This window comes from Clinocottus analis, unplaced genomic scaffold, assembly GCF_023055335.1.
Source record: "Clinocottus analis isolate CAN_PGR_092001 unplaced genomic scaffold, fCliAna1.0.p SCAF_5, whole genome shotgun sequence".
NCBI lineage: Eukaryota > Metazoa > Chordata > Actinopteri > Perciformes > Cottidae > Clinocottus > Clinocottus analis.
In genome coordinates, this window is record NW_027176207.1 from 20,855,076 (window position 1) to 20,882,939 (window position 27,864).

At 42.2% G+C, this 27,864-nt stretch overlaps 1 protein-coding gene across 1 annotated transcript; it reads left to right on the top strand.

The window, feature by feature from the left end:
- LOC137802816 (rho guanine nucleotide exchange factor 12-like) lies at window positions 1–27,425 on the top strand. The gene is made up of 38 exons (XM_068600959.1): window positions 1–602; window positions 7,257–7,348; window positions 8,773–8,871; window positions 9,125–9,174; window positions 9,700–9,757; window positions 10,272–10,456; window positions 11,171–11,248; window positions 11,385–11,501; window positions 12,313–12,444; window positions 13,046–13,165; window positions 13,326–13,424; window positions 13,653–13,763; window positions 14,405–14,503; window positions 14,590–14,632; window positions 14,732–14,837; window positions 15,258–15,395; window positions 15,514–15,546; window positions 15,865–15,979; window positions 16,092–16,197; window positions 16,808–17,047; window positions 17,800–17,947; window positions 18,817–18,986; window positions 19,066–19,212; window positions 19,775–19,860; window positions 20,144–20,269; window positions 21,012–21,126; window positions 21,228–21,328; window positions 21,581–21,658; window positions 21,772–21,847; window positions 22,103–22,270; window positions 22,424–22,511; window positions 22,592–22,675; window positions 22,762–22,856; window positions 23,626–23,934; window positions 24,298–24,492; window positions 24,813–25,012; window positions 25,222–25,294; window positions 25,391–27,425. The coding sequence occupies exons 1-38, from the start codon at window positions 571–573 to the stop codon at window positions 25,402–25,404; spliced, it is 4,326 nt and encodes a 1,441-aa protein (XP_068457060.1). The 5' UTR covers window positions 1–570; the 3' UTR covers window positions 25,405–27,425.
- The last annotated feature ends 439 nt before the right edge of the window (window positions 27,426–27,864 follow it).

The following is a 27,864-nucleotide window of genomic DNA, read 5'->3' on the forward strand; positions in this document are numbered from 1 at the left end:
TTAAAAGTGAGCAGACCTGGAGGAGGATGCTTCACACTCTCTGGACGTTCATTTTGGATTTAGCAGCCGACGTTTGACGTAATTCTTCCCCCGGGGCGATATGGATTACAGCCTGGACTGTCACCATGGACGCGTTTCCTCAGGAGAATAGAGAGATCCTCTCCTTGGATTTGGAGGCAATCTGAGAAAGTTTTGTGGAAAGTTGTGGACGGTTTTCCAGATGTCTGTGCTGATGCAGACAGCGGCTGTCTAATGAAACGCATTCACACACCAACCGGAAAAGCAAAAGTAGCAATTTGAGTTGTTTCTTGCAACTTTGTAGCGTTTGAGTACTAAATATATATTTGCAAAACTTTTTTTTCTTTCGATCTGCTTCTGGGGCGTTTCAGCCGACACTCCGATTGGAATAACGGGATTTTTTTTCTCTGCTGGAAATAACGATTCGTCGACGTTTTCTGGAAATGTTCGGACACGACATAAAGGAGCCGTTTTATAATTAATGAAACTCGGACGTTATCGTGAAAATGTTATCAGGGTGAAGTCGTTGGAAAACTCTCAAGGGAAGCCCCAATGAGTGGCACACAGTCCACACTCACTGACAGGTAGGCAAAATGCACCTTTTTCACTCAAACGCGTTTTCTTCGTCGTTGTTATTCGATTAAAGTCCATTTTCCCCACGATTTATCAAGTTTTAATGAGTTTTTTTATACAGTTTAATGAATGGAAACGAATCTCGCCAAACTCCATTCTAAAAACTCTCAATTTAAGGTTATCTTAATCGTTGCGTAACATACATAACTAACATAACGTATTATACGATATGTTTGCATTTAGTTGGGCATTTTGGAAAATTCGGCAAATAATTATGAAACAAAAACAACAGAAAAACACTTTTCTACACAGTATTAGTTTCTTTAATGTTTTATTCAGCGTGCCCTATCTACGTCGCATTGTTGTGGGACAGAATGGCCTCTGGCGTCGGTACGAAATATAAATAAAGTTGAGTTTAAGCACATTTAAAGTTGCTTGATATACCGGGATGTACGCCGAACTGGATACAAGTATATACTTAATGATGTGAGCTCTTAACTTATCTCCTAACTCTAAGGTTTTATACGAAGAAATGCAAGGGAAGTTGAAATTGACAGATTTCCCAGCGGAGTTCATGAAAGGGCTCTCTCTAAAATACAAAGCAGAACGGGGCTCGGTTTTTCAACTTTCTCTCCTTCCCGGCCAGCAGGGGGAGATTTTTCTGCAGTGATTTTTGAATTGTGGCCCCTGAAAGGTGACCAAATATTAGGGGTTCCTGCACAATTTTCTTCCGCTCATCACCTCCAGTACAAGTGCATTTACCCTGACTGAAGGTCGACTGATATAAAGCTCTCTGTGGAAACAGTTCCTCTAGTTGTAGTGTATGATCTTAAGGGAGCTCTTTGATACCACTAGCCTTCCGTCACATGATGCAATCTGTGTTTTTAAATCCATGAGTCTAGGACTGTACACACAAAGTGAAAAAGTCACATTAACCTGCAAATTGTTGATGAGGTCATATGACTTTCCCCGTTATTGATCACAGAGCAAACACAGACTGAAATAAAGGAAAACTAACATTTAGGTCTCGAGAGTTTGTTTCGTATCAGAATCATATGAGAAAGCGGTTAATAGTTGACTTTGAGCTTTTAAAGATTCTCCTCCACATGAGTCACTCGTGAATTTTTTACACTAGGCAATCAGGAGTTTCCTTTGAGGAAATGCCAAAACAAAGACAACGCATGACCGCCTTCGGAAAGTCAAACAAAGTCATTTGATTTCCTGACCTTCAGCCTGCAGAGAGGGCCGAGCCGCTCGCTGCTCCTCCACCAGACTGTGGGCCTCTTTTTGAGTCCTTTTGCTCCTCGCTAATGTTTCCATCACAGATTCCACATAAAGACCATATAGAGTTCAAACAGACGGTGGAGGTGGAAAGCATGACACACACGGACACACACACTTTTAGCAATTTATGCCTGTTTAACTTTATTTATTTACAGGTCCAAAACACAACACCGTATGACTTTAAGTGGACACTTAGGCCTAGCGCTTAAAAGCAGTTAATTTATTTAAATATCGTTTAAGAGCAGCAGATACATAATTACTTTTTGTCTGCACAACAAACAGTAAACTGGTGATTTTCCATGGCATTTGTGTTTTTTTTTTGGGCGAAACATACAGCTTTTCTCGCAATGTAACTTGAAAATTTCACATTCAGAATACCATAAAAGTTGCTACCACATTTGGTGGGTGTCCCCGTTAGCTGCTGCTGCTAGTGCTGCTGCTAGCTCTGCGCTAGCTTCACGCTAGCTCCCTTACAACAACCAAAGGTAGCGGGACCAGCCCCGACTCGACGCCCGACTCGGGCAGCAGCAGCGCCAGCAGCAGTAGCACTAGCTTGCTACAGCTGGGAGCTAGCAGCAGCGCTAGCTTGCTACAGCAGCAGCGCTAGCAGCAGTAGCACTAGCTTGCTACAGCGGGGACACCCACCGAAGCTAGGAGCGGCTTGTAACCCGACTTTTTTTGGTAGTTAAAAAAATGTATTTTTCCTTTTTTATTATTTTTCTTCATAAGGCCCACATTTAAAAATAAAATGTGTCTCAAATCTGCTGTAAAGTAGCTCCAGCTGTCCAATAAATGTAGTGGCTTATTGAAGTAGAAGAACCTCAAACTTGTACTTAAGCTGAAAGCCTGTACTCCAAAAAAAAGGGTTCAGTTGCCCGGCAACATTTGCGCCAACGTCCAGCAGCGGTGAGGTCACTTCCTGGACGTCGTTTAAGGGTTTCTCAGTGAGAAGAATTCAGTTTGAGCCCCCTGCTCGGTTTCTCCCAACATTTGTGATATTTAACTGTCTGAAGGAGACGAACCCCCCAGCATGGGACGTGTTCTCCAGAGATCGGACTAAAAAAGATCCCTCTCTGCTGTCGCTCTTTACGAGCACTTCACCTTAAAGCACCATCCCCCGGAGGTTTAGCAGAGGCCGCTTGGCTTTTAGGCCTTTTTTAAAGGAACATTACAGTTTAATAAAACTTGGGGTTTTATTTTAGCTGCTCTGCTTTTCATCAGTTCTCTCAGCGTTGTACTCGCCAACGTGATTGCCGGGATGGAAGTGACCGCATGTGGACCGAGGAGGAGCGGCGTAGAGACGGCGTATACGTCTCTCGTGTTGACCTGTCAATCACCTTGTAGCCCCGCCCCTAAATCCTCACCTGCTTTATGGTGTGTTTGACTCTAAATGACCATAATTTACTAGATGAACATCATGCTGTATAGAAGAAGACTTGAAACTAGAGATTAACTGAGGGATACATCAAGAGAGAAGTAGAGTCATTTATATAGACTTCTATACAACCAGAGGAGACGCCCCCTGGTGGTCAGGAGAGAAAATGCAGCTTTAACACAAGAAGCATAGACTTCTATACAACCAGAGGAGACGCCCCCTGGTGGTCAGGAGAGAGAATGCCGCTTTAAAACATGAAGTATAGCCTTCTATACAACCAGAAGAGTCGCCCCAGGTGGTCAGGAGAGAGAATACAGCTTTAACACATGAAGCATAGACTTCTATACAACCAGAAGAGTCGCCCTAGGTGGTCATGAGAGAGAATACAGCTTTAACACATGATGCATAGACTTCTATACAACCAGAGGAGTCGCTCCCAGGTGGTCAGGAGAGAGAATGCAGCTTTAACACATGAAGCATAGACTTCTATACAACCAGAGGAGTCGCCCCCTGGTAGACGTTAAAGAGAATGCACGTTTTAAGACACTTGGCAGAACCGGAGGTTGCCGCCTGCACTCAATATTCAGGTTATTTGTTTGTTATAGTTTCAGTGGCATGCTGATGCTCAGACTGAGGGTGTGTGATCGCGCTGAATGCCAGGAGGCCGTGGAACCGGCTCTTTGGTTCTTTGGCCCTTTGTCGCACAGTTTTGCTGATCCGTGTGTTTTCCCTGCCGCCGACCTGAACCCCCCCCCCCCCCCCCTCTCCAATCTGCCTCTCTGACGGGAAGTGGTGACATCACTGTTGAACAATGTCCATCAGGCCCATCAGTGCAGGACGACTACAGTACAAACCAGACCGCTGATACAATAAAACGCTCACAACCTCCTCTATCGTCTGCATTTTTTTTTTTAAAATAGTAATTTTAATGTATTTTAATACATAATTTTCATATTGTTTCGCCGTTAGTTTAACGTTTGTTTTGCTTCTTCGCCGCCACTTAATTTACTTTCCACAGTGAAAGTGCACCCCCCACCAACGGAAAAGAAATGCATATTTATCATTAAATACAAACACATCTTTATTATGGCTGAGGACCAAAGAGCCAACAGGTCAAAGAACATATGTCGAACTGTGAGTCTGTAACGATTATTTAAAGGAACAGACGTGAAAATATTCCCTCCCTGAAAGTTCACATAATTAACCAGTAAAGTTGTTGTTCACCTAAAAGGACGAAGCTGGTGAATTGTTCCAAAACCTGATAGAGCTTCATTAAAAACACATAAAGGAGAGTGACACACACACACACACACACACTTTACACTGTTTTGCTGCCCCAAATACTCACTAAAGCACCACATGTGGATTAATCTGCTGCTAAAAATAGAGCAGAACTTCTTTTATGATATTAATTTTTAGCTGGATGGTAGAACATGGAATCATAATGTGTTCATTATTGGGGCATTGACCCTTTTGTAGTTCACTACATGTCTTTTTGATTTACAACAACCGTTGTGATCTACTGTGAATGTGGAGTTTCTGCTTCTTCCTCTGGGCTTTCGTCTCCGGCCCTCTGGAGCCGAGTGCTTCGCTGTTATCGTCCCGGAGGAATTGTCTGGTATTTTTGGCATTTGAGGCACAAGTAGATTGCTGCATGTTTTTCCTTTTTTTTATGTGTGTGTGTGTGCAGTGAGAAAGTAAAGAAAGTCAACAAGTTAGCCAGCAGACGCGTATCTCGGACAGAGGACGCTAACACAATAAAGTAAATGAATGATTCCCTTTAATCGTGGCGCCACGAAACTCTTCACATGGATGTGAACACTCTTTTCATTATAGATCAGTGAACCTTTGAACCTCCGGTGCTTCACGAGTTCTGTGCAAAACAATGGAAAAATGCACAATTTTAAAGATCATAATGTGGCTCAGTAAATGTCATGGATTCAGAGTACGGCCTGGAAAATGAGCTTTTATATATTTATATAATCAATAAGCGTAAGAGTAGATCAAAAATATGATTTTGAGTTGTTTTTTTTTCAGCTCTAGCTATGCAGCAGAAAAGGCTAACGTTAGCTCCACGCTGGCTGGAATCGCTATGGCCGCCATTAGCTAACGTTTCCAAAGGACTAATGGTCACTGCTTATTTTTGTGTTTTCCTCTGAAAACATGCACACAGTCTTTAAAATAAACTTCTGTCCTCACAGGAAACAACTTCTTTTATTCGACCCTACCGTCCTGTGTGTTGTCGTTTTATTTTTACAGCTGTAGCTATCCAGCGGAAAAGGCTAACGTTAGCTCCACGCTGGCTGGAATTGCTACGGTTGCTATTAGCTAACGTTTTAGCTAACGGCCCGTTCTTGTGGATGAGAACCAGTAGCTGTGTTTTCAGTAGTTGAACGTGATCACCTGACCAGAACCAAAGAAGTAAAACACGTGGACTTGGAATCAAACCGCTTCATGCGTGAGCTTTATTAAATATCTGAAGCTAAAAGCTGAGTTGCTCCCTCCTCCTCCACCAGGATGTTCTTTTATCTGCCCCCTTTGAGCAGGATGCAATCTATCCTTGTCTCGCCATTCCTTATCAGCAGCAAGGAGGCTCCCTAAATAGGACTTTTCCGATCTTAAGGGTACCAGAAACACTCTTCACTTCGACATAATTACACTTCTTTCAGTCTGTACTTGTGAGAGTGTGCGATCAGCTTTGACTTTTGAAGTGAGCTTGGCACTTTGTTTGTTTGAGTCTGACGTCCCGGGAAGGAATGGACGTTGTTTCTTTCCCTGCTTCCGCGAGAGGTTCGTCCAGACAGGATTGTTCTCACACTCTGGTGGGAGCTTAAGTTAAAGTTTCCTCGGCTCTCAGTCTTCTGTCTTCCCTCAAAGACACTCCTCGCCTCGCCTCCCCCCTCCTTTTCCCCGGCTCCCTCCTCCTTTTTCCCAAGCCTTCACCCCACACTCAGGAAACTGGACGCGATCCAAGAGCCCCAGTCTCCGTTTCCGGGAATCTGTCCCACAAAGCCGCAGTATAGTGAGTTGGCTCTGACGTGGGGGCCATTGTTAAAGGCCCGGGGCCCCTCATTGTCCGGAGGGAGGAACAGCAGCGCAAACAAAACCCCCTCTCGCGGAACGGGTAGGAGGAGCTGCAAGGGAAACTCTGCTATTAATATATAGCGGTCCCACGAGGGTTATGGATAATAACACCAGAGAGGGGCGTGCATGGGGCCTGTTGGGGTCATTTAGTTCAGAATAACTCCATCTTTCCTCCACGATACTCTGGTTAGAATACTGGATTAGCGGCAAAAAAGGCTGTGCTCTCCATAGATATGAGGATACACAGATATGAGGTCATGTTTTCTGAAGTTGTTCTGGTACCGACGGCAGTATCAGAAAAAAACCCTCTCATAGAGCCACTGGAACCGTTATCAGAGAGTCTATGAACCGACCCGATATCATACTATCGTCATTTATCAGCTTATTTATGCTACAAAAGAACAACAACAACAACAACGTGTGACACGCGACCCAAACGCTATTCCAGTGGTTCTGAAATGGGGGAACGAGATTTGTAAAATTTAAAATTAGTATCCATTCAAAAGTCCTTTTTAAAAATAGTTATTTCATAAATAATCAATACAACAGTGTAATATTGTGTAAATAGTGTAAATTAGACACTGTTGGCACAGCACTGTTACATGTTGGTGGGTACTTTGCTGAAAAGGTATTTAACACGGGGTACATCACTAAAAACAGGTTGAGATCCATTGATCTATTCATTAAAAAATTAGCATTAGTTAAAGAAAAATACATTATAACTTTTATAGTGACGTGTTCAAATGCCGTTGGTGAGAAACCTGATTTAAATAAGTTCATATTGATTCAAATTTTTTAAACCTTTTTAAAGATGCACCTCCTTTTACATTTGATTTTGATGAAGCTAGATTAAAATCTGTATTAGTTTTTCGGTTGTTGAAGGTATTAATTTGTTTGTTGTCACTTTGCTGTTCGCCTGCAGGACCCCGAGCATCCTCAACAAGGAGCCCACAGACAAGAAACCCAAGAATGAGAAATCCTCCGTCTCTCTCAAACATGAGTTTGACCCGACAGGTAAAGAGACGATAACAGAGAACACGGAACATTTCAATACCTGGAAAATATTAATAATAATACCGACAGGCATGTAAACATTACATTTGAAGAAATAAGAAAGAGCAGAACTTGAAATATAACATACATAAGTACCGTAAAAGTCTGTTTACAAGCCTTTACTACCTTTGGTGGGTGTCCACGCTGTAGCAAGCTAGCTCTGCTGCTAGCTCCCCGCTGTAGCAAGCTAGCTCTGCTGCTAGCTCCCCGCTGTAGCAAGCTAGCTCTGCTGCTAGCTCCCTTCTGAAGCAAGCTAGCTCTGCTGCTAGCTCCCTTCTGAAGCAAGCTAGCTCTGCTGCTAGCTCCCCTCTGAAGCAAGCTAGCTCTGCTGCTAGCTCCCCTCTGAAGCAAGCTAGCTCTGCTGCTAGCTCCCCTCTGAAGCAAGCTAGCTCTGCTGCTAGTTCCTCTCTGAAGCAAGCTAGCTCTGCTGCTAGCTCCCCGCAGCGATTAATTGTTTGAGTCACTTTTTCTAGTTTCAGCTTTATAAATGTGAAGATTTGCTGCTTTTACTTTTTTTTTTAACTTGACACTAAAACAGGCAACTTTGAATGTCATCATTTTTGTTTGCAGACAAAATTGCTAGTTGATTAAAAAAGGAAATAGTCTGCATCATTTTTTATAATAAAACAAATTCTTGATTACAGCTTTACTTGAGCTAACTATGAGCTTTAAACATGAAAATATTAATTTCCTTCACGGAGGACCAATTATCCACTCAGCTCGGTCTTTCAAGTGGGAGGAGGAAGAGGAAGAGGAAGTTGAGGCTGATAGCGAGTCACTAAACGCCCTCAGCAACAGGAAGAACATCTCTGATGGAAGTTTCTCTGCAGGAGGAAAGAGTACGTCTTTACAAACGGAGGAGCTGCTCTCCCTCCTGGGTCAGGAGGACGTGGCAGATGCAAATGGGTTTCATAAGCATGTGCATGTGATCACGGGATTCCCCAAATTGCCAAAACAACAGAACAAAGGGTGGTTTAATAGATATAAATAAGTGAAAGACCTCGAGTAGCGCTGAGGAGCAAACGTCCCCAGTATTTTACGAATAAATCTGCACATCAATTTGATATTTCTGGGTTGTTTTCCTTACATTTCTTTCTTTTTTCATAATTTAATTTATTGTTTTGGGTCATTTATTTATTCAATATAATGCATTGTAATTAGTTCTTCATATCCATAAACCTTCCAGGGTTCCGACGGTCATAAAAAACCTGTTGTAGTCAAGTGAAACTTTTTTTTTTCCTTCCTGTTTGGAGATCGTTTCCCCCAAGATGAAGAACACAAAAACATGAAGTTGCCGTCGGTAGCATGTTCTGTAATGCTGTGTGTGTGTGTGTGTGTGTGTGTGTGTGTGTGTGTGTGTGTGTGTGTGTGTGTGTGTGTGACAGGTCTGGTGCAGCGCTGTGTGATAATCCAGAGAGATGAAAATGGCTTTGGGTTGACTGTGAGTGGAGACAACCCAGTGTTTGTGCAGCTGGTAAAGGAAGGTAAAGCTCTCTCACACCGACACACACACACACACGGACACACACACACGGACACTCATACGTTTCTCTTTCTACACTCATGAGGACATAATACATTGCCGAGCTTAAAGCCCAATTTGAAGCGATGCAGAAATGTCCTCACTACGACGGTTTTAAAACTAAATTTGGTCCTCACAAAATTAGCAAGACGACGACAAACTTACACATGACAACAACCCACAGTTCTGACTCTGTTCTGTCTTTTGTGCTTTAGATGGAGCTGCGATGCGAGCTGGTGTTCAGACTGGAGACCGGATCATTAAGGTGAGACTTACTCCCTTACTTACCTACTTTCTCCCTTACATACTTACCTAATTGCTCCCTTACTTACTTACTCATTCCCACATTTACTCCCTAACTCATTTACCCTAACTCCTTAACTCCTACTTACTTACGTTTTTACTCACTTACTCACTTACTTACCTACTTATTTACTTACCTAACTACTTACTTACTTACTTACTTACTTAAGTATTTACACACCTATTCCCTAACCTAGTTACTTATGTACTTTACCTACTTACTTACTTACTTACCTTAGTATTTACATACTTACACCCCTACTTACTTACCTACACTATTCTGCTGCTGTAAATAATTTACTGGTATAAAAATACACTCCAACAAACGGACAATTTACTCCTAAAAAAACACAGCTGTTTGAATATTTACGTTTTTTATTGATTACACACATTGTTGTCTTTTTTAATCTTTTCATGGGATTGTTGACAATAACACTTGTAAACGTCAGTGGCTCATGGTCAACTGTCTCGATGTTTGTGTGTTCAGGTTAACGGGACTTTGGTCACTCATTCAAACCACATCGAGGTGGTGAAGCTGATCAAATGTAAGTGTGCACTTCTTCAGTTTGACATAACAGAAGGTGACGAATGAACTAATGAAGTTAGTGTTGGGCTCGTTTCCCGCGGCTCAGCCTTCTGTTTCTGCAGAGGTTTTCTTTCTGCTTGCTAACAACGTTAATTAAGTTCCCAGAGCCATTAAACCCACATGTGTTGCTGTCTGCGACAAACGTACGACTCTGAAACGAGTCGGAGGCCTTCTGACCTTCACTCCTTGTGGAAATAAATACACCAGATTTCATTTTGCCAGCGTTCAGGGGATTTCCCTTCTCGTGTGTGTGCGCAGCTGGCTCGGACAAGACATTGTGATTCAGCATTATTTGGTTGTTTTTCATTCTTTTTTTTTATGTGGTGAAAAGTTCCTCTTTGTCTCTGATCAGATCTTCACAGTGATTTGTTTCTCTTCTTCTTCTTCTTCTTCTTCTTCTTCTTCTTCTTCTTCTTCTTCTTCTTCTTCTTCTTCTTCTTCTTCTCTCCTTTCCCATGACTCCTCCCCGGCAGCGGGCTCCTATGTGGCGCTGACGGTGCTCGGGCGGCCGCCGGGGCTTCCTCACGTCCCCCTGGAGGAAGACGAGGAGGAAAAGACGGAGGAAGGGGCGGAGGTCCGCCCTCACTCTGCTCTCTCAACGCCCCGCTCACCTGCAGCGCCCGGCGGGGAGCAACGCGGCCTGCAGGAGCCCGATGGGGTGAGGAAGCAACCATTTTATATATATATATATATATATATATATATATATATATATATATATATATATATATATATATATATGAATAAATACAAAAATATGTACCCGTCAAATAAATTAATACATTTTATTTTATTTTTTGTTGATTTTCGGGCATATTTATTTAGTTTCCGAATAATTCCGCACATCAATTTGATATTTAAGGTTGTTTTCCTTTTATTTCTTTCCTTTTTCATTAGTTAATTCATAGTTTTGGGTTGTTAATTTATTCATTATAATTTATTTTAATTAGTTATCCACAGCCATAAACCTTAACTGGCCGGTATCTCATCGTTTCAGTCCATTTCTGCAAAACTTTTACAAAAACTGCAGCACTTGTTTTCCTCTTTGTAACACTGAATGTGTCAAACACTAGATTTCATAAAGTATTTTCATGAAAACTAGAAAAACTTGTTCGAATTCAAGTATTAGAACTGAATGAGAAACGTATAATAGTCTCTATAATAGTAAAAGTGTTTCTGTCTCATTTAGAAAATGAGACCATTTACTGTATTTATTTATTTATGACCTTCCTCTTTTTTACATTCCACTTTCAGTCTGATGAGTCACTTATCTTTTCTTTAATATCACAGGAACGATGATGTCACACTGTGTTTATTCACCGTATCTCCGACTGTGTTGACTCTTCGTGGACTTTTTTACTTTCTCTTTTAGGACGAGAACAAAGCCGCACACGGCCAGACGGTCGACGTCCTGCAGAAGATGCTAACCAAGGAGCAACAGGAGCTACAGGTGTGTGTGTGTGTGTGTGTGTTTTAACTTCTGAATATGTCGAGTAGTTTGTCACGTTTCCACACATAAGTCAAGAGATCATGAAATATCTTTTTAGAAACATCTGTTTTGCATGTGTTTGTTTATCTGGGATCAGGCGAAGGAGGAGGAGTCCAGCAGAAACCCTCGGCCCAAACTACTGAAGGAGGTGCAGGAGGCCAGGAAGCACGTCGCTCTGCTGCAGGAGCAGCTCGGCAGAGCAGCAGCACAACAGGTAATATTATAATAATAACAATAACACAGGTAGACGAGTCAACTCATTTTACATGAAGCCTTTTAACACTGACCACAAACAAGGACAGAAATGATGATATCATTTGCACACAAACATGAATCAGCTGTTATGTTCATGTTTTCCTTCTGTCCTTCCATCATTACAAATAAATAACTGTAGAACACCAAATGTTCTCGTTACATTTTGATTTTTTTTTTAAAGAAGAGCTTTGATAAAGCAACACCTGTTGTAAATATTGAGTATTTTTCATTCCCATATTTTTTTTGTGTCTTCTATTTAAGTTGCTCTATACTGTGACAAACTAATTTACCCTTGGGGATGAAGTACCTACCTACCTACTTACCTCCTTACCTCCTTACCTACCTACCTACTTACCTCCTTACCTACCTACTTACCTCCTTACCTTCTTACCTACCTACCTACCTACCTCCTTACCTACCTACCTGCTTACCTCCTTACCTACCTGCCTACTTACCTACCTACCTACCTACTTACCTGCCTACCTACCTACCTACTTACCTCCTTACCTACATACCTACTTACCTACTTACCTCCTTACCTACTTACCTCTTACCTACCTACTTACCTCATTAACTATCTACCTCCTTACCTACTTAACTACCTACCTACTTACCTATCTACCTAGCCAGCTTCCTACCTACCTTCTTAACTACCTATCTACCTACTTACCTACCTACCTGCCACGCCCACCCGCCCAGTAATCACGATTAACATCCATACAGCAGCTTGTACTAAAACAGTAATTATTATTATTTGCTGTGTCTTCCAGCACGAAGCCACAGCGTCCAGGACCGGTGAGGCTGAGGACGGGGACGTCGGCCCTCAGAGGGACCGGACCTCGTCCTCAGCGGGCGACCGCAGCACCGACGGGCCGTCGACCAACAACAACAACAACAACTCTGTGGGTACAAAAGCAGATGAAGCACATTTACCCAGAAGCCATTGAGCTAACAAAAAATGACAAAAAAAGACAGGTTTCCCGGTTATTTTCTTTGTTTCATATTATTGTAAATCTAATATCTTTTGGGGTTTTGACTGTTTGTCAGACATTTGTAAATGTGTCCTACTATGTTCCTTAATTTATTCATATAAATTATTTTCCTTAGTAGCTCTCAACATGATTTATTGTGATTTTTAAGTGACGGTTAAACCGTTTTATACTAGTAGTTTGTGTTTATGGAGTTTTTAAGCTCCCTCACCGTGGAGCAGGTGCTGCTTTTGACCTCAGGGAACGTCGTTAGTAATAATTAAATCAAATGTTACGACAGGAAGCTTCTTTGAAAATGCTGCTTACACAAACGTCTTTGTAATAACTTCCCCCCGCCCCCTCTTCTCTTCATCAAAACCTCTATAAATAGGGATGAAATGCTCCGACTTTTTAATCTCTGGGGTTTTCCCAGTATTCAGCGCCAGACTAAACAATCAATTTGGCTTAAATGGTGTGTTGTTCTCTGTGTGTGATTGTGTGTGTTAATATGTGTGTGTGTGTCTGTGTGTGTTAGATGCACAGCAGCCCCCTCACAGAGGTCAAAAGAGAGACGCCCTTTCAAAGCCCGGACGTCAGCCGGCGGGACGGCCTCCACTTCTGCCCATCGCCCGACTCTGAGGACCCCACTGAGACTGTAATACAAACACACACACACAGACACACAGATGTACACATGTACACTCTCACATGTTCACACATACACAGACACTCACAAATGTACACAGATACACACTCACATGTTCACATGTTTGTCCATCGGTGCATTAAACCACAACATTATATGTATCACTCAGGACTCCAGTGCCCAGTGCATTGTGGGTAGCCCTCCCTACCTCCTCAACCTCCAGATCATCGGAGCGGAAGACGACTACTTTGACTCGCAGCAAGAACAGGTGTCTAAAGAATGGAAAATAAGTTGCTTATCTTCACCTACATGAACCTTTTTAAATGTAAAACAATGAGCACGTTCCCCTGAATGAAGGCGGTACAGCGGTCCGTGGGGTTGATGCCGGCTTATATATCTCTCTCTCTCTCTCTCTCTCTCTCTCTCTCTCTCTCTCTCTCTCTCTCTCTCTCTCTCTCTCTCTCTCTCTCTCTCTCTTTCTCTCTCTCTTTCTCAGATTAATGGACTGTGTAGCTGTTTCCAGAGCATTGAGCTGCTGAAGACTCGGCCGGCTCACCTCGCAGCCTTCCTCCATCATGTTGTCTCGCAGTTTGACCCGGCACCTTTGGTATATACACAAACACACACACACACTCACAACACAGACACACACAGACTAAGGTATAATGATACCCACGAGGTTAATCTGACTGATATTCTGTGGGTTTATACTAACATGAAAATCCAAAATTAAAAACTCTCATGAAATACTATTTAATATGAATAAAAGTGGGCCGAGGATCGATCCCTGTGGAACGCCTCCACTGTTCTGATAAAGGCTTGACTCCCTGGTGAGGTAATGTGCATTGCTCCTGTTTCGGGGCAGTAAAGACATGACATGAATCTATTTAATTAAACCTATTTAATATGAATAAAAGTGGGCCGAGGATCGATCCCTGTGGAACGCCTCCACTGTTCTGATAAAGGCTTGACTCCCTGGTGAGGTAATGTGCATTGCTCCTGTTTCCGGGGCAGTAAAGACGTGAAATAAATCTATTTAATATGAATAAAAGTGTGCCGAGGATCGATCCCTGTGGAACGCCTCCACATAAATATAAAAGCTTGACTCTGTGGTGAGATAAATTGCATTGCTCATGTTTCGGGGAAGTAAAGACTTGAAATAAATCATGAACTATCATTCTAAATGAGATGAATAACCTCACGTTGGCGGTATTATTGAGATGTTTCTGTCCCTTTTCCCTCCGTTAGCTCTGCTATCTCTACGCTGACGTGCACAAGCAAACCAGCTCCAAGGAAAGCCGACGCTTCTTCATGGAGTTCCACTCACTCTTCGTGGATCGAACAGCTGTACGTACCTTTTCTCAGTTTCTCTCTGAGTTTCTAGCTTATTGTGTAGTTCGTATATTTGCTCATTTGGCTCTGGTTGTTCTCAGAATCTTAAAGTGCCAGTGCCAGATGCAGTTTCAGCTGAATTAGGTACGAGGTGGAAAGACACTACAATATATATCACAGATTTGGTGTGAAAAAACGGTACCAATTGGGAACGTGCAACCTTTTTCTTTGGTCTCTGCACAGAGAAGCGGCGGCTGGAGTTGATCCCGGAGGAGCTCTGCAGACATTACACGCAGACGCTGCAGGACGCACTGCTGCCAGACCTGCACAGGAACCTGGAGGACTTCAGGTACCCGTCACACTGTGCAGCCATTCAACCTCTGGAGGAAGCGTTCACATGCTTTACCTCAGTAAAAGCACCAATACCACACTGTAAAAACACCTCAACAGTATTACTGATACATTAACAAGTATTACTCACTTGATATCCCTCTGTGAGGGGGCTGCTGTGCGTCTAATACACACAGACACACACACATATTAACACACACACTCACACACAGAGAACAACGCAACACTTAAGCCAAATTGATTGTTTAGTCTGGCGCTGAATACTGGGAAAACCCCACAGATTGAAGAAATAAGGGAGGGCTGATACTGATTTAACTTATCCTGACACAAGTCTGTGCCAGGTTAGTTGTACGGAGCTAATAATATCTCTATGTTCGCTGTGAACAATGTTTATTTACTTATGTTCACGTGTGTGCAGACAGAAGCGCAGCATGGGTCTGACTCTGGCCGAGGACGAGCTGTCCAAGCTGGACTCTGAGGGAGGGAAAGACCACCAGGCGCTGGAGAAGGAATGCTGCTGCGCTGAGCACATCCTCTCCAAGATCGATGACATCCTGTGAGAGCACACACACACACACACACACACACACACACACACACACACACACACACACACACACAGTAAGAGTAACTCCTTGTATTAGTGTGTGCTAACGCTGCGCTGCCTGTTGCAGGTTCACAACTCATCCAACAGAAGAGGAGAAATGGTAAGAAGAGGGATTTTTTTTGGAATTACTACAATGTACGTATGATATATCATCTATCTATCTATCTATCTGTCTATCTATCTGTCTATCTGTCTATCTGTCTATCTGTCTATCTATCTGTTTATCTATCTATTCCGGGATTTAACTGTTAGACGAGTTATTTTTTAATTCAATTTGGATTTTTTACACTAAATTACATGGAAATACCTCAAAAGACACCAGCCGCTTGAGTCTCACGAGGTATTCTGAGTATTAGGATTGTTAATACTCAATATTTTATATATTTTTCCATCTATTTTTTCTTTTGTCCTGTTGCAGCCAAACGATGCAGTATGTGATTCTCACCTACATGAAGCACCTCGGGGTGAAAGTGAAGGAGCCTCGAGGCCTCGAACACAAACGGGCGCGCATCAACTTCCTGCCCAAGATGAAGGTTCGTTCCCTCCTTTGGAAACACGCAGAAATATGATCATTTTCATCTTCTCATCGTTTTTAACGGACCTTTCTGCCACTTCAAGTTCACGACTGTTATTTTTAACAAGCAGAAGAGCATCAAGCCGGAGAAGGAGGGAGAGGAGAAGGTGAAGAAGCCTCGGTTTCCCAACATCCTCGGCCCGCCTCGCCGTCTGAGCCGAGTGGACTCCACTTCAGGTGAGGAGGAAACGGCCGTTTGTGAAGCAGGAACTCTTCCAGAGGTGCCTTGAATCATCAGCAATTATAATCATGATAATACAAATTGTATTTTATATTACATTTTATTTTCATTATTTTTTTTATTAAATTTTATTTCATTTAATTAAATTGATTAAATTTCATTTTATTTATTTTTAATTGAAATAAAATACAACTTTATTTTATTTATTACATTTAATTTAATTTGAATTATTTTGACATTATTTTATTAAATAGCGATGTTAAAATTAAATTATTAATGGATTAAATCCACTTTCCAATACCCGTAAAACAAAATGTAATCTGTTGTTCTGTCTGTTTTTGTTTTGTTATGTTTGTTATTTAGTTATTTGCAATTTAGGCACTTGTTAAATAAAAATAATAATTAAAAAATCCTTTGAAACAACTTTTTTAATAGAAAACTCATCAACAACCTTCACTTTGCTAAAGTTTTTTTTTTCAACTAGACAAATGCACCTTTTGCTAATTATTTTTGATATATTAAACTAGTAGTTGTGTCTTTCCACAAAGACGTGCAGACAAAAAACCTCCGTACTTAGTATGAACTGCTGATCCTGTGTGTCTGCAGTCGGTAAAGCCGTGGAGCTGAACAAGCAGCGCTCGCCGAAGCCGGCCTCCCATCACGCCGCCGGCATCCCCGAGCAGCACGACTCCGTCCTGGGACGGATCCGCGGGAATCCGCCCGGCGAGGGATCGGACGCCGGCTCGCAGTCTGTGCCGCCGACCGGCAGCAGCAGCAGCACCTCCCCCACACACAGCTCGCCCACCGGGCCGGCCTCCGACGCCAGCGGACACGACTCGGACTCCAGTAAGAAGATGCTGCTTCTCTTCCTCCACTCGTTGAGGGATTAAAATAATCCGCGCAAAGGCACTTAAGTACAATAAGTAACTACTTATAGTTTTGGTCGTGAGTCTATCAAATTGTAAGGGCTTCGACTGTGGCTTTTTATTCTTGAAATAGTACATTATTGTTGTAAAAATATTACATGTCTTTCATAACAATATCTAGAAAAATATTTCAACTTTATTCTGTGAATCTAGACTTCTATACAACCAAAGGAGTCGCCCCCTGGTGGTCAGGAGAGAGAATGCAGCTTCAACACATGAAGCATAGACTTCTATACAACCAGAGGAGTCGCCCCCTGGTGGTCAGGAGAGAGAATGCAGCTTTAACGCATGAAGCATAGACTTCTATACAACCAAAGGAGTCGCCCCTTGGTGGTCAGGAGAGAGAATGCAGCTTTAACACATGAAGCATAGACTTCTATACAACCAGAGTTGTCGCCCCCTGGTGGTCAGGAGAGAGAATGCAGCTTTAACACATGAAGCATAGACTTCTATACAACCAGAGGAGTCACCTCCTGGTGGTCAGGAGAGAGAATGCAGCTTTAACACATGAAGCATAGACTTCTATACAACCAGAGGAGTCGCCCCCTGGTGGTCAGGAGAGAGAATGCAGCTTTAACACATGAAGCATAGACTTCTATACAACCACAGAAGGAGTTTAAAAGTTATCTTAAGCGTGAAGTAACCCTGACTTTCTCTGCGTCCTCTCTACAGATCTGTCTCCGTTCTGCCTGCAGCTCAGACCGGCTGACGGTCTGCAGGCTGGAGACCAGCAGGACGTCTCCAGTCCGACCAGCACTCAGTTTGACTTCAGCCCCTCCAACCTGGAGCAGCTGCAGGAGGAAGAGCAGGAGACCTTCAGGTGTTGGATTCACTCTGGAGATTGTTTTTTTTATGCTAGTCAATTTTGAGATGTTTGGTAAAAACCATCAACAACCTAAAGATGAAAAAAATAGACGAATGCACCTTTTGCTAATAATTGAATACATAAATACAAAATCATTGTTGTGTCTTTCCACAAATAACCCCGTATTTATTTATTCATACTTTTGGTATACTATTCTCACATTATAAATATATTACACAGTAAAATACTAAGAATATATTTAAAATATACTTAAAACACAATTTAAGTGAGCTTTATGGCATGTGTATTATCACATACACAGTAATATACTTACATGGAAATACTTATGTAAAAAGTCATGGAAATGTGGTTAAAAGTCATGGAAAAGTGGTTAAAAGTCATGGAAAAGTGGTTAAAAGTCATGGAAAAGTGATTAAAAGTCATGGAAAAGTGGTTTAAAGTCGTGGAAAAGTGGTTAAAAGTCATGGAAAAGTGGTTTAAAGTCGTGGAAAAGTTGTTTAAAGTCGTGGAAAAGTGGTTTAAAGTCATGGAAAAGTGGTTTAAAGTCATGGAAAAATGGTTTAAAGTCATGGAAAAGTGGTTTAAAGCCGTGGAAAAGTGGTTTAAAGTCGTGGAAAAGTGGTTTAAAGTCGTGGAAAAGTGGTTTAAAGTCGTGGAAAAGTGGTTTAAAGTCGTGGAAAAGTGGTTAAAAGTCATAGAAAAGTGATTTAAAGTCGTGGAAAAGTTGTTTAAAGTCGTGGAAAAGTGGTTTAAAGTCATGGAAAAGTGGTTTAAAGTCATGGAACTCCATTGGTCTCAATGTGTGTGAACTCGTGTAATGAATGAGCATCTCTCCCTCGGTGCTTCGGTGCTTCGGCCGACAGCCGGATGGAGCTGCCGTGTCCGGTGAGCTCGGCCGACATCCTGAGCGAAGACGACCAGGCGGGCGAGACGCCGTGTGGAGAAAACCCTCTGAACTGGCAGAGCCTGGTCAGCCGAGGCGTCCTGGAGAGCCTGACGCCGCAGGAGATCAAACGGCAGGAAGTCATCAACGGTGAGCGCCGCTTCAGCTCAACGTGGTAACACACACCCAAAGAAACATCCACCATGTCTGACCTGTGTGTTCCCCTCAGAGCTCTTCTACACGGAGCGCGCTCACCTGCGCACGCTGAAGGTGTTGGACTCAGTTTTCCACCAGCGGCTCAACCGAGACGCCGTCCTGCCGCCGGAGGACATCCGGCACATCTTCAGCAACCTGGAGGAAATCATCCAGCTGCACGGTAGCGTCGGCGTTTCATTCACTCTGCACGCTCCAGAGGTTTAATGGAGACGCTTACAAAGCCGCTCAGATTTTTAATCCAAGTCTCATTTATTCATTTAGTCACTAATTCACCAGCACATGCGTCTTTACTCAAACTTTAATATTTACAACTCCTCTTATACTGCTGTCCCGGCATTTACACATGTATGCTCAACAAAGACAACAACAATTATAATAACTATAATATCAATAATACAAATTTCATTTAATTGAGTCTTTGAATTATTATTTTTACTTTATTTTATTTTATTACATTTATTTATTTACTTAAATTACTTTATTAAATTAAATTTTATTTTTTATTATTTTTAATTTTTTTATTGCATTTTATACACGCATATTTACTAAAACTTTAATATTGAAATAACTCGAAAATTAAATTGTATTTAATTTAATTTTTTTATTTTATTTGTACCTTATTTTATTTTATTACATTCTTATTATTTTCTTTTTAGTATTTTAGGAGCTACAGAGTTTCTTATTAAGTTTACAACAACTTTTTAACTTCTTCTTTTTCACAGTTTCTGTGACGGAGCAAATGACAGCGATCAGGAAGCGCAGCGAGGCGACGGTCATCGGTCCGATCGCAGACGACCTCCTGGCCTGGGTGAGACCCCGAGATGTTTACACACCTTCACTTCCCAAAGTCAGCTGCGAGAGAGAACAACAAGTCAACAACAACAGGACTTATGAAGCACCGCTGGTAGCCCTTTGATTAAGAACACGAGGCTGATGTCATAAGTACACAACACAGCATCGTGCAATAAAGCAACTTAAAACAAGCTGGTTTTCTTTACAGTTCAGCCTAGAATTGCCGACGTCGAACCTAAAGGTTGCACGTATTCAAGGCCTTGAATGTCAATCAGTTTGTTTGTTTGTTTGTGTTCCAGTTCAGCGGCGAGGAAGAGGAGAAGATCAGACGAGCGGTGGGAACGTTCTGCAGCAACCAGCCGTCTGCGCTGGAGCTCATCAAGAGCCGGCAGAAGAAAGACCAGCGCTTCACCTTGTTCATGCAGGTAAAGACAGGAAGTCAGAGGGAAGTCTAGCGTCTAACGTTGTTTTCTACAAGAAGAGAAAGATCGGAGCTATTTGTCCCAGAAGGAATATTTGTTTCTTGCTTGTACACAGAAATGTACAGATATTCAGATCAGATATAAACGGAAATAATAGTTTGACAAAATAATCTCAAAGTTCACTTACGAGCTTTTTCCATCTCACTTTTATCAAACTTCTTTGAACAGGATGAAGTTGTATGTTTTATTGTGTGTATGTATAATAATTTGACTCATTTGTAATGCATCAAGGGCAAATAACTAGCGCCAGCTAGCGCTGCTGCTAGTTCTCAGCTAGCACTGCTGCTAGCTCCCTGTAGCTCTTTGCTAGCTCCCTGCTAGCTCCCCGACAACCACCGAAGGTAGCGGGACCAGCCCCGGGTCGACGCCCGACGCGGGCAGCAGCAGCTAGCGGGGAGCTAGCAACAGCAACGGTAGCTAGCAGCAGCAACGGTAGCTTGCAACAGCGTGGAGCTAGCAGCAGAGCTAGCTTGCTAGGGACGCCCACTGAAGGTAGTATTAGCGGCTTGTAACCCAACTTTTACGGTTTATATTTTATCCCGTCAGCAAATGTTCCTGCAGCAAGAGGACACAACTCACAGCAACTTTGACACACGAGTGAACTCCAGTGTGTTGTCGTGCAAATTACATTTTTTTGTGTAATCTATTTCTTTGTGTTTAAAAACCATTCTCGTCTTTCTTTCAGGAGGCGGAGAGCAACAGTCTGTGTCGCAGGCTGCAGCTCAAAGACATCATCCCTGTAGAAATGCAGAGGGTCACCAAGTACCCGCTGCTGCTGGACAATATCGCCAAGTACACAGGTAGGAGACCGCTCAGGTGTCGACGTGTCAGCAGCTTCTGTCGCTCGTGATCCGGGCAGAGGAACTGGAAGGAGTCTTTGTCTGTTTTCATCTCCGCGCAGGAGACGGCGATGAGAGGCAAAAGGTGAAGAAAGCTGCCGAGTGTTGCAAAAAGATCCTCAACCACGTCAACCAGGCGGTCAAAGAGGCCGAGAACAAACAGGTAACGCAAGAATCCTGTAGATTTATTGATTTATAGAAGCTTTTTACTGTTGTTTTACTCACAATAAGTATAGTCGTTTGCTTATTTAGGTTAGCTTTTTGTATGTGTTAGGATAGTTTAATTATTTGTAGTTATATGTAAGTGCCAGAGATGAGTAATCTGATTACTCGTGACAGCAGGTTTGCTTTGAGCCATCCCGACATGTTCAAATGTGTAAATAAATACATGTATTGTTGTGTTGTTTGTCAACAGCGGCTGGAGGAGTATCAGAGAAGATTAGACCTCTCGTCTCTCAAGCAGAGTGAGAACCTCATGATCGTGGAGCTCAGGGTAAGAAACCGGACAACAGGATAAATTATCATGAGCTTACTGAGGAAGCTGTTTGCTGTATTTTTAATTTTTTAATGTTTTATTTTCATTGAGAGTTGATTCTTGTCCTGCAGAATCTGGACCTGACCAAGAGGAAGATGGTGCATGAGGGACCTCTGTCCTGGAAAGTCAATAAAGACAAGACAATTGGTACACACACACACACACACACACACACACACACACACACACACACTTTACACTGTTTTGCTGCCAATTCTGACAGTGAGATCGTATGAATGGAGAAAAGTTTGTGACTCAATTAAATCAAATCAAAAATATGAATAGCGCCTTTTACAAGAACACAGCAGTACCCTCCATCTGTATTTATACACACACACACACACACACACACACACACACACACACACACAGGGTCTTACATCTCCGTTGTCTTCCTCCCAGAGCTGTACAGCATCCTCCTGGAGGACATCCTGGTCTTACTGCAGAAGCAGGACGAGCGTCTGGTCCTCAGGTTTCACGGCAAGAACCCGGCGAGCGCCGCCGACACCAAACACATCTTCAGCCCCGTCATCAAGCTCAACACGGTCTTGGTCCGTCCGGTGGCGACCGGTAAGAAAGCACAATTTTCTTTTTTAGCACAAAAACGCTGTAAGCGTTTTATTTCTGACTGTTTTCCTCACTTTTTGTTCATTGATTCCCGTGTATTCAGAGTACATTTAGTCACCGTACGTCCATGTAACTGTCGTCTTCCGTCCTCCGCAGACAACAAGTCTTTCTTCGTGCTGTCCATGTCGGAGAACGGGGCTCAGATCTACGAGCTGACGGCTCAGACGGTGTCGGATCAGAGGGCGTAAGTCTCCAACGCCACAAACACAGAAGTACGAGTGTACGTGACTCTCACGCCGCCGTGTTTCCCCTCCGCTCCTGCAGGTGGCAGCGTCTCATCACGCAGTGCGCCGACGCCGTGAAGGCCAAACCTCGAGACCGAGGCGACGCGCCTGCAGCGCAGTCCGAGTGAGTCCGGCAGCTCACTCGCCGACATCCACGCTCGACTTTTTAAATGAATTAAAGTGTTTCTGACCTTGATGGATTTGTTTCAGAGCTGAGCGAGACGCTCTGGAGATCATCAAAGCTGAGATGCCCAAAGCGAGCAAAGACCCCGACGGCACGACGAGTGGAGGAAGCCTTTCTTCAGGTACCGCAGCAGTCTTTCAAGTAACTTCATTTCAATTTGAATCAATCCAATTTAATCAATCTGACTATTATTGACAATAGTTTGATCATCTTTTAAGTCTGGTTTAATCTTCAAAACTATGATTATTTCCTTCCTGTTTTATATCATTCTAAACTATATATCTTTTTAAATATGATCAAATGTTTAATATTTTTCACTCTTTTGGACTGTCATTTGAACAAAATAAGCATAAATTATTTTCTTACAAAAACAAACTGGTTGTTCAATGGATATACAAATAATTGATTATGATAAAAACATTTCTGAATTTATAATTCAAATTAAATATTTCCATCAAGAGGTTCAACGTCAAACTAACTTTATCTCATCACAGATTTTATGAATTTTAACATAACATTTGATTTATTTATTATTTTTGAATAAAAAACAATTAATGAAATAGTTTTATTAATAAATACATTATTTGAAATATGTATTATGTTTTACATTATACAATTGAATTAATAAAATGTTTTTATTCATGAATACATCATTTAAATTATTTAATATATTTTACATTATATAATTACATTAATACAATGTTTTTATTTATAAATACTACCCATTTTTTAATTTAATTATGTATAAAATGTTGAAATTCACAAAATCTTGAACCTCCTAATGGAAATATTTTAATAAAAATTATATATTCATGGGTGTTTTCACTATAATCAATAATTATATTTTGAGTGCTATCTCCCTCTGAAGCCAAATCTCAACGCATCCCCAGATAAAGACGCCGCCTCGTCTCCAGACATTCAAGCGCCGCCGGGCATCAACCCGTTCGACGGCATGAAATCGGAGGACGAGGAAGAGGAAGAGAAAGAGGAAGAGGAGCTGGTCGCGGCCGACAGACGAGAGGACGTGGAGGACGAGGAAGAGGTGGATGAAGCCGAGCTCGAGGCCTTCCTGGACGGCCAGCTGGCAGACGGACTGCCGTTCCTGCAGGAAGTGTCTCCGCAGGGCCTCGCCGATGAAAACCAAGAGCACGACGCGTTCAGCGCTTCCTGCTGCAAAGGAGAAGAAGCTCTCAGGACGCGTAAGTTTAACATGTTAAAGGGTCAATTCACCCAAAATGAGGGGTTCCTACGGTCATGAATCTGCTTTTAAAAGAAAGAGGCTCAAAATATCAGCAGCATACATACAGGCATCTATGTAAATGTTTATTCTTTTAAACTATTGTCTCTCATTCATTTGAGTCATTTAAGGTTTACTGTATGCTTTGAATCCTCATTGTCAGTTTTATCACTTTGTACTGTTTACACACACATTTCACAACATGTTTGGTCATAGAAAAATGGTTTAAAGTCATGACAAAGTAATGAAAAATTGGTTTAAAGTCATGGAAATGTGTATAGTTTTAGTTTCATCTGCCTACGTTTTTCATTTTTCTGTGTGCCAGTGGCGATGCTGAAGCAGGCGCTCTTCAGCCACATGATGAGCAGAGAGGCAGAGGAGGAGCCACAGGAGGTTGTGGCCCTCGGGTGCCAGCAGCCCGGGAGCCCTGAGGGCCTCGAGGGCCCCTCAGAGGGTCCACAGAAAGACCCTCAGCTCCCTGAGGGACGCACAGAGCCGTCTGAGACGCCTGAACGCAACGGTGAGTCAATAATGTCTGAGGAGCTCAGGTTATGTTTTTTACAGGTTAGCTAAGATTAGCATAGAGTCAGGAAATATACACTTTATTGTATTTATTTACTGTATGTTCTTCTACATCTGTAAAGTGTTAACACGCTTTAGAGATGCTTGAAGGAGAACGAGCCAGGCTAGCTTTTTTCCGCCTGTTTCAAGTCTCTGTGCTAAGCTGAGCTAACCGTCTGTTGCCCGACAGATATGAGAGATTGCTAATATGAATCCAGTTTGGTTTCTTATAAACAAAAAAAACACATATGTTTCCACTCGCTCTGCTTCTTCGCCCAGGTGGGTTTGTGGTCCTGGACTTCGGCGTGGGCTCCGAGGAGAGCGGCACCGACGAGGACGGGGGAGTCGGAGGCGACGTGGGGATCGACATGAGCAAACTGCTGTCCTCCTCCTCGCAGGCAGGGGGCGGCGGCCCCAACCTCAGCAGGCAGCTGATGACCCACCTGCGCCTCCTGCAGGCCGACCTGCAGTACCTGAAGGTACTGAGCTAATGCAAACGTCTAATCAAGCGTGGATTTCCTGACTCTATGCTAAGCTAAGCTAATTAGCTGCAGCCTTATGTTCAACCCTCTCAGTAAACAAATTGCCAAAACTATACATCCTAACCAGAAGCTGTAAAAAAAAAAATATCATTTTAAAATTAAATTAATGACATATTTATTTATTTGCTCCGTCTTGTTGTTTCCAGGAGGTGGAGCTCAAGTACAACGAGCTGCGCCCGCCGCACAGCGACGCCACGACGGACTCCGAGGACAACACCGGTGCGTTGCACTGATCGATCTTTCATCCCCTCGGCGTCCATCTTTTGTGCATTCACAGTGAATCTCAAAAGACTTTTTTGTTTGATTTATTTCCAGATGGGATTCATTGACGCTGAACTTCCTTCTCTCTGGAGTTTCAGGCCACTGACGAATCTTTGACACGAGTGTCGGCACAATAATGGAGACTTCAGGAATGTGTCAGTGGAAGAAGAAGTTATCACTATTATTAGGAACGTTTCACTAAAACAAAGGAGAGACTCCATTATTTTTTTTTAATGTTGTTTTGCTATAATATTAATCAACTGCATAAGTTATCTTAAAACACTGGAGATATGAAATTAAAAAAAGTTGCGTGAAGTCACACGGACTAACAGCATCAGATTAAGAGACATTAAGAGACGTGAAGATGGCGAACGATTCTCTGAGGATCGAGGAGGTAGATCGTCTCGTTCAGGACTCGCTGCTGTACGCTTTGATGTAAACGACCTCGACTGGACGTATTCGGTCCAACGCTTAGATGCACCTGCTCAAATATAGATTTACTTATACCTTGAATGCCTTGAAGAGCAACCGTTAAAATGCCAAAATGTCCTCTCACTACACTGATTATGTTTTTTTTTTTCAATTCTGCAACATTCACTGTAAAATCCACCCGACAAATGTCTTTGTATGTCTTTAGCCTAGCTTAGCATTAAACCGGAACTAGTCTATGTGGGGGGAAAAAAGAAGAGAAAAAACACAATATTGTTTCTTGTTTGATTAATATGAACACAAACAGAAATGTATCAATGATTTTTAAAGGGATTTGCTAGCTTTAAAAAAAAAAAAATACCGTAAAAGTCGGGTTACAAGCCACTCCTACCTTCAGTGGGTGCCTCCGCTGTAGCAAGCTAGCGCTGCTGCTAGCTCCCCGCTGCTACCCGCGTCGAGCCGTAGCTGGTCCCGCTACTTTTGGTAGTTGGTTCGGTGGTAGCAGGGAGCTAGCGGTTAGTTAGCTAAGCTAACCCTCTCGGAAATCCACACGATGGTGAGATTGATCTTCTCGCGAATAAGCGTGTTTTTAAAAATTGTTCATTTGTTAAGTATTCCTTTCAAGCATGTGAATGATATCACGTAAAATCCCATTTAATGTCCATGTTGATACACTGAACATTTATTTGGGGACAGGTCACGAAATTTCCATCAGAAATTGTAAAAGTACTGTGTGTTTTCCCAAACAGGATCAAACACTGTTTATTCTCTGACTTTTAAATCCCAGATTTAACATTTCCTAGAGCACTTGAATGTAGCATAACTCAGCAAATCACAAGCAATGGAGAATGATGAGTAAACAGATGGAGGTGGAAACAGAATCTCCTCCACAAGAATCGACGTGGTTCGGCTCCACCGCAAAGTACAACTGCTAAGTACTACTTAGCATTTACGACGCAACATAAAATACCGTAAAGGTCAGGTTACAAGCCGCTACTACCTGAGGTGGGTGTCCCCGCTGTAGCCAGCTAGCGTTGCTGCTAGCTCTCTGCTAGCCCCCTGCTAGCTCCCCGACAACCACCGAAGGTAGCGGGACCGACTCCGGCTCAGCGCCCGACTCAGCAGTGCTAGCTTGCTACAACGGGGAGCTAGCAGTAGCGCTAGCGTGCTACAGCGAGGAGCTAGCAGCAGTGCAATCTTTATTAAAAAAAATAATGATTGCGTGTCACTGTTGGTGTTCATTCTTGAAGCTAAGTTACACCATTTATTAGTGACTGAAAGCTCTTCAGTCTGTGCACATGTGACTTTATAGGATTGAACTTTATTGTAGAATTTATTCTTGATTTGTATTCAAGACTTTTACTTCTCATCAAACACTAAAAACAACTTTTATTTTGGGTCCTTTGAGATATTTTGAGGAGTTTTTTTTTTTTTCTCTCCGGCATCAACTGATAAACAGCATCTTCAGCTTTGAACCCTCTGCACTTCACTTGAATGACTTGGACTGAAAAGACTCAAATATTCAGAGACTGCACGGACGGCATCACGGTTTTAGATTTGTGGACGAAAAACATGAAGAAGAAAAAGAAAAGAAGAAAAAAAAAATCTAAAAGGAACATATAGAAAAAACATTGTTATGGACTGTTTTCCATGTAAAGGAATATAATGTACAATTATAAATATCAAAAGGTTTCGTGTGTTGTTTTTTTACACCATGCAATCACAAACAACTTAAAATGAATATCCATGACTATATATGTTTAATTAAATACATATTTCGTAGTCTTTTAAAGACTCAATGAAATCACAACAAACGCAAAAAAAGTGTAAAAAAAATTTAATTAAAGTACATTAGTTTAGGAATATTTTTTACACATTTAAAAGATTTCAGGGATATTTCAGCAGAAATAAAATAGAATATTCATAACTATGTTTTCATTAGTGTATGTTCATCTGAAACTCAGAATGAGCTCCTCGTATCCACAAGGGGACCCAGGACAAAACGGACAAAACCAAACTCTCACGTTAAAACGTGTTCAATGCTGAGGATTTGTTTGCTATGGAAGCCCATTCCTGCCACGCAAAAAAATAAATAAAAA

Excerpts from the sequence above, each read along its gene's own strand:
- LOC137802816 (XM_068600959.1), top strand. The coding sequence starts at position 571 with ATGAGTGGCACACAGTCCACACTCACTGACAG. Across the intron at positions 9,758-10,271 it reads GGTGGTGAAGCTGATCAAAT|CGGGCTCCTATGTGGCGCTG; the intron begins GTAAGTGTGCAC and ends CCTCCCCGGCAG. Across the intron at positions 15,396-15,513 it reads TCCAAGATCGATGACATCCT|GTTCACAACTCATCCAACAG; the intron begins GTGAGAGCACAC and ends TGCCTGTTGCAG.